This window comes from Rhineura floridana, chromosome 19 (genome assembly GCF_030035675.1).
Source record: "Rhineura floridana isolate rRhiFlo1 chromosome 19, rRhiFlo1.hap2, whole genome shotgun sequence".
Taxonomy (NCBI): Eukaryota; Metazoa; Chordata; class Lepidosauria; order Squamata; family Rhineuridae; genus Rhineura; species Rhineura floridana.
In genome coordinates this window covers 28,500,635-28,513,972 of record NC_084498.1, presented here as the reverse complement: position 1 = coordinate 28,513,972, position 13,338 = coordinate 28,500,635, and the positions used below count along the sequence as shown (strand labels likewise).

At 44.8% G+C, this 13,338-nt stretch overlaps 1 protein-coding gene and 1 long non-coding RNA gene across 8 annotated transcripts in view; one reads left to right on the top strand and one right to left on the bottom strand.

The window, feature by feature from the left end:
• CABIN1 (calcineurin binding protein 1) overlaps positions 1-13,338 on the top strand; it is a 74,488-nt gene that overhangs the window by 26,585 nt on the left and 34,565 nt on the right. For 6 of the 7 annotated variants that reach the window (XM_061602959.1, XM_061602953.1, XM_061602954.1 and 3 more), the window contains 4 exons: positions 449-710; positions 819-1,079; positions 2,351-2,502; positions 4,436-4,614. In XM_061602959.1, the coding sequence (XP_061458943.1) occupies positions 449-710; positions 819-1,079; positions 2,351-2,502; positions 4,436-4,614 (854 nt within the window). The remainder of the gene's footprint in view (positions 1-448; positions 711-818; positions 1,080-2,350; positions 2,503-4,435; positions 4,615-13,338) is intronic. The other variant, XM_061602958.1, reaches the window with a different exon arrangement.
• On the bottom strand, positions 7,592-12,371 carry LOC133373364 (uncharacterized). Its single transcript, XR_009759664.1, has 3 exons — positions 12,068-12,371; positions 10,839-11,438; positions 7,592-10,620 (listed from the first exon to the last, which is right to left on the bottom strand). It is a non-coding gene; the product is annotated as an uncharacterized LOC133373364 (long non-coding RNA).

Sequence of the window (13,338 nt, the reverse complement as noted above, 5' to 3'; positions counted from 1 at the left end):
ACTTTTAATTGTGCCGAACTAAATTGCCAATGTGGCATTCAGTCATGATTGAATCCCTCCCACAAAATGGTGACACTCTTGGAAGTGGTAACAGACGGAAGGTCCAAGCAAGCTTTCCTTGTAGGGATCTCCATAGTCTGGGCACCTCAGCTGAACAGGACCTGTCCTGTGTAGACACCAGCTGCACCTCTAAGAGCAGTTAGAGGAACACAAGGCAGGGCCTTGTGGGTCATGAGGAAGAAGGTGGTCTTTATAAATACCTTGAATGCAAATTGTTCACGGCTGTAAAGCTGATTAACAATGGGATATAATAAACACCTTTTAAAAAACTAAAAACTTGTTCTAATATGATATAAAGAGAAGACTGTAGAAGAAGAGAGAGAGTTGGGGATTTAAAGCCTGAAGGGCATGTCTGTTTCCGTGATGGACTTGTGCATTGTCCTTTCAGGTTTGACTCTTGGGCTGGCATGGCGTTGGCTCGGGCCAGTCGGATCCAAGACAAACTGAACTCCAATGAGCTGAAGAGTGACGGCCTCATTTGGAAGCATGCCACACCAGTTCTGAACTGCTTCAAAAGAGCCCTGGAGATCGATGGCTCCAACCTCTCTCTCTGGATCGAGTATGGCACCATGTCGTATGCCTTGCACTCCTTTGCATCCAGGCAGTTGAAGCAGTGGAAGTTGGAACTGCCCCCTGAGGTGGTGCAGCAGGTGAGGGTTGAGTCTGAGCTCCCAGGCTCCAGGTGTTCAGAAGGGGGCTTGCCGTTGCCCTAGAGGGGCTGCTGCAGCAGCTAGCCTTCAGCTCTCTTCGTCTTCCAGATGGAGGAGCGACGCAATGGCATGTTGGAGACGGCCAAGCACTGCTTCGCTTCAGCTTCTCACTGTGAGGGTGACGGGGATGAAGAGGAGTGGCTGATCCACTACATGCTGGGAAAGATTGCTGAGAAGCAGAAGCAGCCTCCTGCCATCTATCTTCTCCATTACAAGCAAGCAGGTCACTTTCTGCACGAGGAAGCTGCCCGGTATCCCAAGAAGATCCACTATCATAACCCACCAGAGCTGGCAATGGAGGCCCTGGAGGTAAAAACAACAGAACCAAATGCATGTGCCAGTTACCAGACGAACATACCCTAAACCAGAGCAAGATCCTAAGAGCGCTTGAGAAAAGTCCTTAGGCAGCTTCTAAACAGGAGTGTTGTAAAGCAGCCACTCTCTGTCTTCATTTAAAGTGTATAGCATCGTGGGTGGCTAAATCTGCATGCACGTTTCTCTAGCACTGCCCTCCTGTCTGGCAGGCCATCTGCTTTTTTGTAGGTGGCGGCTTTTGCAAGCATCACGGCAGCAGCCTTGTGCAGAAGCCCTTAAAAACCTTTGAGGCCCACCTTCCACACAATGCATGAGATCTCACGAGGGATGCGTCTACCACCCTTTTTTTGGTAATTTTTTTAACACATCTTGTTTTGATGGGATGGTGCTGCTGCAGGTGTTTAGCCTTCCCCCCGCCCCTGGTGCTGTTTTCCCAATAATCTTAAGTCCCTCCCAGGCTCCTCTTAGCTCCATGTCGAGAAGAGAAACATGTTCACCGCCTCCCTCAGCACCACTCACTGCTCTAAGCAAAACTAGCACTGATTTACCCTGCAGTCCTGTGGCTCCTAGGAGGGCATGGCAGAGGACAACAGCTGCATCCAGCTTCCCTCTCTCAGGGCAGGTAGAGAGCTGTGACCTTGGAGAGAGAGATCCAGTGCTGGATTTCCCCTCCTTGCTACCGTGGAAACATCAGCAGCCCTTGCCCTGCTGACTCTGGGAGGCCTGAAAAGGCAGCTTGCTAGGGGTGGGGTGGGGGCAGAGCCTGCCATCCCCCCAAATTAGGGAGAAAGTTACAACCACACAGGAGATGGTGTAGTTTAATACTGCTTATTTCCCTTCTGTTGGGAGTAGGAAGGGAAAATAGAGAGTGTCAGCCAATGGACAGAGGAGCACGAGGAGTGCCCCCTCTTCCCCCTCCCATTCTTCTGTCCCACTGGCAAAAGCTTGGCAGTGCTGTTGCCCCTCCCACTCACAGTCTGGAGGTCCACTCGTCGATCTTGCTCCCGCTTTTACTGGGCCTTTGTCACTTGTGGCACGTAAGCAGCTTCTGGTTGCAAGAGCCTCTCTCCCTTGCAGGTGTCTTGCCCTGGTCAAACAGGTGAGCATCTTCTTTTTCACAAGGCTGCAGGAAGCAGCTGTCTTCGTTTATATGGCAAACTGCAAGCAGGTTTTTTATATTAAATTACTTGTTGTGCCTAATTAAGTGATAAATAGCTAGGTAGGTTTTGGGGGCACATGTCACTCTGTGTGTTTCTTTCCATTAGGTATATTTCCGGCTACACGCCTCTATTCTGAAGCTTGTGGGGAAGCCCAACTCCGGGGTGGATGCAGAGTTGCTTCTCACTTTTATGAAGGAAGCTGCTGAGGGGCCTTTTGCCAGGGGGGATGAAAAGAATACGCCCAAAATCACTGAAAAGTGAGTGCTGACTTTCTCAAGATAACTTTGAGGGCTTCAGTTAAATGGGAGGTAAATGTATACCACTCCACTACTGGGTTTTGTTTAAGTATAAGCAATATAGAAATTGTCCAATAACTAAATGCCAAAATGGCTCGAAATGAATCCTTAAAATGGGCAGCCGTTGAAATGCCCTCCAGATATTGTCAACTCGGAGTCCCAACAGCCAGCATAGCCAATGGGCCAGGGATGGTGAGAGTTGTAGCCTGCAACATCTGGAGCACGCCAGGTTGCCTCCCTGCCTTCAGAGGTGTACCTTGCAATTCTGACCCAGCGTCGTGGTGTTGAGCTGGCATGGAAGGCTTGTGGGCTTTATCTAGAGTTGTTTAACCTTGGAGAAGTAATTCATGGGAAACTATTCCTGAACTGAACACTCTCCTGAGATACTTGCATTCCACACCTCTGTGGTGGTGATGATTACATATATATCCCGCCCTTCCTCCCAGTAGGAGCCCAGGTCCACAAACAAAGGCACTAAAAACACTCTAAAACATTATAAAAACAAACTTTAAAATACATTAAAACAAAACATCCTTAAAAACATATTAAACAAAACATCTTTAAAAACATGCTAAAAAGCCATTCCAGCACAGATGCAGACTGGGATAAGGGCTCTACTTAAAAGGCTTATTGAAAGAGGAAGGTCTTCAGTAGGCACTGAAAAGATAACAGAGATGGCGCCTGTCTAACATTTAAGGGGAGGGAATTCCAAAGAGTTGGTGCCACTACACTAAAGGTCCTCTTCCTATGTTGTGTGGAATGGACCTCTTGAAAGGATGGTATCTGCAGGAGGCTGTCACCTGCAGAGTGCAGTGATCGCTGGGTATATAAGTGGTAAGTTGGTCTTTCAGGTATCATGATAAGCATAGTCCTGCGGCAGCTGGATCAGACCAAAAGGGGCCAAGCAGTTCAGCATCCTTTTCCATACAGTGGCCAACCAGATGCTTCTTCTGGGAAACTCACAAGCAGGACCTGAGCGCAGCAGCAGCACCTCTCTCCCCACATGGGCTGCCACGCAGCTGGCCTTCAGAGGCCACCACCTCTGATACTGCTGGCCGTACACAGCCATCTTGGGCAGTACTAGTTTTAAGTAGGGTGTTAGCTCAGTTAACAAAGTACATGCGCCACCTGGCTAGGGGGTGCCATTCCAGGGATGTGTGAGAGCTGCCTGCAGCCGCCACAATCCAGTTGACAAGAAGCCACATTTTGACTTTGTCAGCGTGTGCCCCCCACACCTGCTGCGCCCCAAAATAGACTTTGTTAAAGGAGCTTCTTTCCTGGAGGATTTGTTAACATGTATATGCTGTGTGAAGATGACCTCATCAAGAGTCAGTTGCAACAGTGTGCTCTTTGTGCAGTCACACACACTACGCGTATAAGGGTTCTGAGCAGAGCAACTTCTGGAGCTGGGAGATAAAGCATTTTTGGCAGGGTTAGGGTTAGGGTCCTCACACACACATACACTCCTTGGGTCTTCCCTGCTCAGCTCCTTCACGGTTACATCTCTGGAACATTTTCTTCCCAAATTCCTCTCTGGAAAATTCCTCTCTCTTTTTGTTTTCTGCCTTTTCATCCTTTCCTTTTTATTTCTTGAGTGTTTACATTTTTATGTCACCTCAATGTTTCCAAAAGCCATGAAGTCTCTTGAAGCCAGCTGAGCACTTGTGGTGCAGGAGGTGCCGTTTTAAAAGTGCTCAAGTTATGGCAGCAAACTTCCTCTGCCAGGCACCCTAGCAGCCACTGCCTGCTTTTGTCTGGCTGGGTGAAGCTGTTGTGGTGGAGCCAGAAATGCAAAATCTGAAAAGAGCCCTGAGGTGGATTTGAGTTGTGCACCCGTGTAGTACATGCAACTTGATACCAGTGCAATCCCTCTCCTCATTTTCTCCTCCTCCAGAGAAAAGCTTTGCATGGCGGATGACGACTCGCACTCTTCTGCCGGGACTGTGCCAGGCCCAGGGACTTCCCTTCCCTCCTCCTCCGGTCCAGGTCTGACATCCCCACCCTACACAGCCACTCCAGTTGACCACGATTACGTCAAATGTAAAAAAAGCCGTCAGCAGGCAACACCGGATGGTACAGTCCCTGTTCTCAATACTGCCAGCACGTTCAAGAGGTGCTGTAATCATAGTGGGGGGTGGGGTCATTTCAGCAGATCAATTTGCTTGCGTCCAGGAGGGCAACGGGTGTGCGGTAACACGGGCAATATTGCAACTCATTAACCTCATCATGGTTGCCACCTCCCATCTGGCCCAAATGGGCAAGACAGTTGGATGATCTCTATGCAAGAATATTTCACCAGTTAAATTCTGTGAGTTTTGGGAGTCGGTACTCTAAGTAGGCAAATTGCTGTGGGCACAGTTCTAAAATCCAGACCTCTGCCATTTGGGAGGTGGCGATAATGTGAGTGTCATGTTCACAGCAGGAAGTGGAAAGGCTTCAGCTGACAACTTCTATTATTACTTCTTTTCTCTCCTCCCCGCCTTCATCCCCCCCCCATTTCTAAACTGTCTGGCTCATCTCCATAGCTGATGCATATTATAACCTAGTAGTTTTAGTGGCAAAATGCTGTGAAGCTCAGATTGACACCACAACTACAGTAGTTGAACCATGTTAGACAGAAATCTGCTGTTCTAAACATCCCCTAATGGAGGGTTAAGTCCTGTCGATTCTTTACTTATTTAAAATATGAAGTCTGGTTTGGTTGAATTCTGTCTGTCTCCATACACACAGCCCCTCCATGGGTTTGTAGGAAAATGCGCAGGCTGCATGGCTGACAGTGGTAGAGCATTCACTGTGCACTCAAAAGGCCTCAGTTTCAATCCCAGGAAGCACCTTCCATTTAAAAAAGGGTCAGGCAGCAGGTGCTGGAGGGAGAGCCTCTTCTCTGAGAGCCCTGGAGAGTTGCTGCCACTCAGAGGAGACTATATTGGGCCACAAGGACACATAACTTGACCTGTTAAAAGGTAGTTTCCTGCTTTCTGTGGGTAGAGCATGTTTAAAGCAAGGCCCGTGCTGTATTTGTTGCTTGGCAGCACAATTTGACGGCCTCCAACAAAACCAAAAGGAAGGGGTTGCTTGAAAGGCTTTGTCCTTCTCCTCCCCACCACTGTCTTCCCCTTAGCTGAAGTTGGCTGTTCTTGCGGCGGTGGCTGTCCAAGCATCTGTTTGCGCGAAAGATGCCAACCTCAAGTCCCTTTTGGCGCAAGGCCCAAGTGCAAGAGGACTTTTCAGAGAGGAACTGCAAAGCCTGCACGATTGGCCACATCTTCAACTGCAGCTGGACCAGAAGAGCTGAAATAGATTTGGCTCAGGCAGGTGGAGCCCACATAGCAGGCTAAGCAGCTTAATACAGAATTGCCTGTTCTGAATCACCTTGGAAGTCCGTTCATATTGGCATTATTCATTTTTGGTTCTGAAAGAGAGATGCTGACACCTCAACAAAATTTGGGTGTTTGTATTTCTGTCAGCTTCTCCTTAAAAACATGGCTATTTGGAAATTGTGCTTTGAAAATGATTTGCTTCTGGGCGCATGGCTGTCCCAGAAAGCTGTGTGTGAAGAAAAGCCAGCATTAGATTCTAGGAAGCCTTCTCTTTAGGAACCCTGATTTTGTTTCTATCTTTCACCTTGGACAATATTTGAAAGGAGGGAATATAAATTGTTAAATTAAAATAAAAGAAGCAGACGCCATTGCATGTGCTACAAAGACCACACGCTCTTCCCGGGTAATGGCCATTGACAGGGTGGGTGTCCAGAGCCAGGACTTCCACTCTAGGCATGTTTTGTTCTCTGGAGAGCTTCTCAAGGTAACGCAGGAGCTGGAGCAAATCAGGGCAGGTCTCGGCAGTGGAAATGGGTGGCGGGGGTGGTGACTTCAGCAGTAGGCCAGACTTTGAGGCGGAGGAAATGATGGCTGGAAGAAGAATGCACTGATGATAAAACTATAACAAAACCCATTTGCGTGTGCGTACGTGCGTGTGTACGTGCGTACATAAATAGCATTTTAAAATACTCGGTGTACATCAAAAATAAATCCCTATTATTGAGAAGGAAAAAGTAATCTCAAACAATGAATAACAGCAATAGCATTGCTAACTTTTTCATTCCAAAAACCAATAAGTAGAATCCATTACTTCATAAATTAATCTGCATATATTGGCTTCTCCCATGCATGAGTAAAATAAGTTAACTCCAACATAGCAGCTTCCCTATAAAACCAGTTTGAATCAGCAGTGCCATTAAAAAAAAATTCCCAATAGCGAGCTATTGACATGTGCCACTAACAAATTAATAATCATGTTGATCTTTGTCTTTTTAATGCAGCCCTCCAACTAATTTTGTAAGACTGTTAAGGGATATCATTTCCTGTGACTTGCTTAACATAGTTTAATATCAATTACCAATTTTTTTAAAAAAATTAATGGTAGTTGTAAAACATGAGTGTCACCGGCATATGTTTTCTCACAATGCCAACAATTACCCTTTTAATAAATAAAACAATGTTATTTTATGTGGGGTCAACTATGTTTTTCTTTTTGTTGAATGGTTTGTTTGCTGCCCTGGGTTCCTTTGGGAGGAAGGGCAGGTTATAAATTCAAATAATAATTTTTGACAAATGTTTTATAGAAGTTCTCTTTTAAATTCATAGCAACTACATTTCTTCTCATATTCTCTGCAACCAGTGCCATAAATTATCTGGATTACAATCCCACTTCTTTTGAAAGGGTTGTAATTCTTGATAGTGATATTCATTAAGCCTTTTGTATCCTGGTTTTTTTTTACTGCCCCTTCAAGTCAGTTTGTACTTCTCATGGCCTCAAATCTGGTGCCCCAGATTTTCTAACATTATTAAAGAGTGTTTGATTTGAAAATCCTGCTATCTTCTAGAAATATATGGGTACATTTTCTTTCTTCATAATGTACAATATCATTGTGAAATTGACTTGTTGCATGTAAACTGTTAATTTTCCAATCAAATATATCCCCCGGTATCTCTTCTTAATTATTTTATTTGTTGTAATGACAGGAAGTAGAAGAAGAAAGGCCTGGATTTAATACAGCTTTATTTTTTCTTTACCCATACAATCATATGGTATATACAGCTTTGACACACAGATTTTGACATGCCGTTTTAAGTTCTCCTTTATTGTGATCCCAGACAACTGGTTGGAAAACTCCCAATCTGTTTATATTCCCTTGTATCAGTTATTTTACACATATCATAAAACTCTGAAAGATGGGGGTGCTTACTGCACCCTTAAGTCAGGGTTTACAGGATATGGCCATAGCAATTCTAGGTTTCTTCCCCTACCCAAAACTTCATACATCTGTCTTGTATTTATTTCTAATCTTTCTTTCTAAAGAATGTTAGAAGGGTCCTGCTGGATCCAATACTCCCCTTATCCAGCCTCCTGTCCTCACCGTGGCAGGCAGAGGCCCCAAAGGGAAAGGCCCACAAGCTGGACCCTGAGTGCCAACAGCTCTCTCTCTGGTTGGGATTCCTAACAACTGGCATTCAGAGGCATTTATTGCCTCCGAGGTATAACACGTCTTGATGACTAAAAGATCCTTTTGTCCTCCTTAATTTTTAATTGTCACTGCTACTTTTAGTCTTTTTTTTATTGCCAGTCTGGAGTGACATGTTTTCATGCTGCTATTTTTAGTTAATGGTGTATTCTCTTTTAAATTGTGTTGTGATTGTATTTGTGAACTGAATTTAAAAAAGAACCAATCCACAAAACCTCCATATTGTCTGTATGGAGCTCAATTTATTTATCCCATCTGTTACCATTTGCAAACAGCAAGTCTGAACCTGCTGAATCATTGTTTGGATTTGGTAATGGCCTGGATGAGGGCCAATAAACTGAGTACTGGATCCCAACAAGAGAGAGGCCCTGTGGGGAGGTGATCATCAGGTCTGTCTGGTCTTTTGGATGGGGTTGCACTCATTCTGAAATAGCAGGCATGTAGCTTAGAAGTGTTTCTTGAGCTAGCATTATCAATGGTGGCCTCAGTGGCACGGTGTACCTTTTACCAGTTGTTTCACCAGTTGCTAGTAATTCAGACTGGACTAGTTAGGTGGAGCCGTGTTACGCCAGTTCTGAAAGAATCACATTGGCTGGCTATTTACTGCCAAGCCCAATTCAAGGCACTAGTACTGACCTTTAAAAGCCCTAAACTGCTTGGGACCCCAATTCCTGAAGGAATGCCTTCTCTTATACCAGCCTGCCCGTGCAGTATTAAGCTCTTCATGCATTAAGCATGAAGTTCTTCATTAGATATCATTAGTTAGTGAAGTGGATTATGCAGATGCAAGGAAGAAGGTCAAGCATAGAGGTGCTCATGTTTGGAACACCCTCCCTAGAAAGGCTCAACTGGTGTCCACATTACAATCTTTTTGGTGCTTGGTTTTCACGTAGGTGTTAAAAGGCTAGGAGATGAGAGAGAGAGCCCCGTGGAACACCCAGTAATTGCAGTGCCTCCAATTCTTATACCTGATGCTGGCCTAGAAAGATGCTCTGCTTGGAGTATCAAAGCGTTATTGAATGTCAGGGGGCTGCTTCAAGACTTAACTAGAGGCAGCATCACTCAGTTGCTCTGTAAACCTAATATCTCAGTGGCAGGTCTTAGCTGACTTAATAGCACACTCAGAAATCTTCACTGCCTGACTCTAAGAGGAAAGGACTTTCTTTGATGAGAGGTCTTCAGTTTGCTTTCTTACAAAACTAGAGCAAATGTGATAAATAAGCGTTTAAGTCTAGGAGTTGAGGCTGTCTTGCCCTTTCCAGATATGAAAGCATGAGCAGAACCAGCTGCCAGTTCAAGAGTTGTTTCAGTGTCTTTGAATTCTTAAATTAAGGAGATAAAATATCCTTAAAACACAGACTTCTGCAGAGTTTTTTTCTTCTGAATAGTTAGAAATTAAGTAGCAGTTACTGTTCATTCTGAGCTTATCCCCAAGAGCTGGTTTCCCTGGAGTGCTCACTCGTTCCTTGCTCTGGCCCAGACCAAGTCTTCCAACCTTTTAACAGAGAACGTGGGTGCTGCCATATCAGCCCAGCCATTTCTCTATTCAGGTCAGGGTGGATTTAGACTTGGAAGGAGTTTGTTTTGCCATATTCTTATAGGTGTCTTGGTGACTGAGATATAAAGTAAGGTATAGTTGGGTGGATGGAGAACATAAAATATTAACTGTTTAAATATCCAGGTACCATGAAGTCCAGTTGTGATTGTTCAGCACAGAAGTTGCTGCAGGTAGAAGCAGGAAGCTTTTAAAGTCAGAACCAATTATCACAGGCAAGAGGCTTCACAGGCCTCATTTTGTAAGATCCGTCTAGTTTTGGTGTCACTTTTGTCTTGGATGTCTTTGCTGCGTAGCTGCATTTGTCAACTTGCAGAGCGTCCTGACTTGCTTTGCAGTTAGTGCATGGCGGGGGCCAGGGGTGTGTGTCATCCATTCAGTAGAGCAGAAAGCTTCCATTCTTGCCATGCAGTGCTCCTTGTAATACTCAATGTGGCTTGTGGTCATCTTTGTCTTTTTTGTGCTGTCTGTGTTGTTTGTGCTTTTGTACCCAATATTGCCCGTGCTGCCTTAACCCTTTAAAAAAGTCTATTCATAGATATTCTCTCCCTGCTTTTTACCCATCACGGCTTGCTTGAACGATAGGTCAGAACTGCAGCTTAACCGCTTTGAGGGATGATGTGTTCACTGTGGAAATGTGGAGACCCGCTTTCTGGAAAAGCATTCTCAAGATGAGTTGCAACAGTTGGAGTTTTGGCCTTTTTAACACTATTGTCTGTGTCTGTCCTGTTCCGTTCTTTGCAGCAGGGCTGGGCAGCTGGTGGCCTTCCCTCATGATGATGATGGACTACAACTCCCATCATCCCTGCCCATTGGCCACGCCCACCCCTGCTTTATGCATTTTTTGTGTATCTTATAATCGTAGTCTAGTCACAGTTCTGGAAAAAGCCTGGAAGATGCGCAAATGGTCATTTTAGGGTAAACCTCAGGAACTGCTGGGCAGGCACACTCTGCTGTATGTGGATTATGCTGGTTCCCAGCTGAATGTTGCATTCTTGACCTTCAAATAACAAAAAAGTCACTATAATAATTTATTTAAATATTAGTATATGCCACACACAGAGCGTCTATACATTTTTGTATCAAAAATTTAATTGTGTAATTTATAATCTAAATATAATGGGGAGAATAATGTTAAATAATAAAATATGTAATTTAATTAACTTAATAAAATATGTAACTTAATTAGGAACACTTGTAAATACCACTAATACTTACTATAGCAAGAAATTGCACACTAATTTCCTATGACGTTCCTCGTACATTTACTGTGAGGTATTCTGGGGTGGATGGTATCCATGCAGGGGTTCTGGTTGTTGGTATGTTCATTGCCCCAGCACCCTCATGCACGCCGTAACTCGTATTTGTGGGTTCTGAGAGCCCCTGTCTGGAATAGCACGGTGAACATTTATCCAGATCAAGGCTTGCTTGTGTCCTTGCACTACGTGAGAACGAAGAGCATTACCTGTTGCTGGCAACTCTGCTGGTTTTCTTGTACTGAAAACCAGTGACAACATCTAGTTATCAACTGAGCCGGGTTCTTTCGCGTTGCATATTCTGCAGACAAACTTTATGGCTTATGTGATATGACTTGAGCACTCTCCTTCTTCCAAAAAGTTAAATTAGGTTAAATGGTTCTCTCTGAAGATTTTCCAACATTTCGTATGCCAACCACTTCTCTGCCTCTTCATATGCTGAGCTGAGAGAAGTCAGACCAGACCAGTCTGACTTCTTCTTCTGCTTCTCCTTCTTCTTCTCCTTCTTCTCCTTCTTCTTCTTCTTTGTTTCATTTATAAACCGCCCATAGCAAATAGCTCTCTGGGCGGTGTACAAAAAGGTTAAAATACAAAAATACACAGTAAAATCAGATTACAAACAATAAACACAAGCAACAAAACAAAATAATATGTTAAACAAAATATAAAAGTTTAAAAGTTATGAACATTAAACCTTAAAATGCCTGGGAGCATAGCCAGGTCTTAACCTGGCGCCGGAATGATAGTAACGTAGGCACCAGGCGTACCTCTTCTTAAATTCAACTCCATCTGAAAATCCATCAGCAGTAACACATTCCCTTATGACGGGGTGTATTAGAGTACCTAAACCAAAACATTGGAAGATCAGCATCAGAGGTCTATAGTTTTTGGCTGGGCTTGGTAGTGCTGCCAAAAATTACGGTTCTTGAGATCCTGCCCCTGACATACTCCGGTAGCATGACAGTTGCTCACTTCACTGCTGAGCAGGGACCAAGCAAGTCTCCCCATCGCTCTTTCATGGAGTAAAGAGCAGCCGGGAGCGCATTGGCCATGGCCACTGAGGAGATTAGAGCACCTCCGTTGAGCATCAGCCAAGCAAGTCCCCCATCTCCCTTCCTCTCTCTCCTCATCCTCTGGAGCAGGAAAGAGAGTTGCGGACTTCAAGGTTAGGAAGGAAAGATGGCTACTCACCATGCTTGCCAGATGGTAGCGCTGGTACACTTGCTATGGCAAGTAAAAGCCGTGACATGCCATTTGCAAAGCATATTGAAATGTGGCCACCCATGACTGATGCCCCATCTCAGCTATGGCCTGCAGTCATGTAGTTTGGAGAAGAACACCGCAGAGTCCATTGTGCTCTGGTACCAATGTCTTCCTCTGCTGGTTCCATAGACAAGATACTGGCAGTTTGCACCAGAGGTTATCTTCAGTTTCATCAGTGGCCTCCAGAACATTCCACCATATGGAAGTTTCAACAGCAGTAGTAGCTGTCTGATAATGCACTTCATTCTAAAAAACAAAGAGAGTGAGAGTTGGGATGGACCTTTTGAGATCCTCTAATCCATCCCTGCTCATTGCATCCAGTCTCGAGTTAAGCACCTCCACTTAAGAACCCACTGCCTCTTGACGCATTGCCTATTCCACCGTTAAATGCCTTTTGCCCTTAGGATGTTCCTCCTGACATGGCAATTTCCATCACTGGCTCTAGTCCTGCCCTCTGAGCAACAGAGAACAGCCCTGGTCTGTCGGTCTTCTGCATGACAACCATTCTGATGCTGAAGGCCTTTACTATGTCTTCCTCTCCAGGCTAAATATTCCTGGTTCTTTCAACTGTTCTCATAGGACTTGGTTTTCAGATCCTTCACCAACACGGTTGCTGTCTAGACATGATCCAGTTTGTCAGTGTCCTCCTTAAAATGTGGCACCCAGGACTGGGCACTAATCCAGATGAAATCTGACTAGTGCAAAATGATTGCATTATACTTTGGTTTTTAATGTAGCCTAAGATTGCATTCAATCTGTTTTAGCAACCCTTATGATGAACTGAGGCACCTTGATCTTTTTCACATGTGCTGCTTCCAAGGCAGATCTCCCCCATCTGACACTTACTGCTTTAACAATTGGTTTTTAATTTTTTTGTATCTAAAAGCAGGACTTCACATTTATCTCTGATCTTTGCTGAACTTCTTGTTGCTTTTGGCTCACTGTTTCAGCCTGTCAAGATCACTTTGAGTTTTGCTTCTGTGGTGTTAGCTTTCCCTCCCAACTTTGTAAGTATTTCCTCTACTCCTTTGTCCAAGTCATTTATAAAAAATGGTGCTTAGCCCAGGGCCTAGGAGAGACCCCCCCTCCCCTACTTCTGCCCCATGGCTCTTCACTCAAGACCTGCCCTCCAGGATGACAGAGAAGCTGCTTGCAAGCACTTGTTGGGTATGAAAGCTCAGCCAGCTGCAGATCTACTT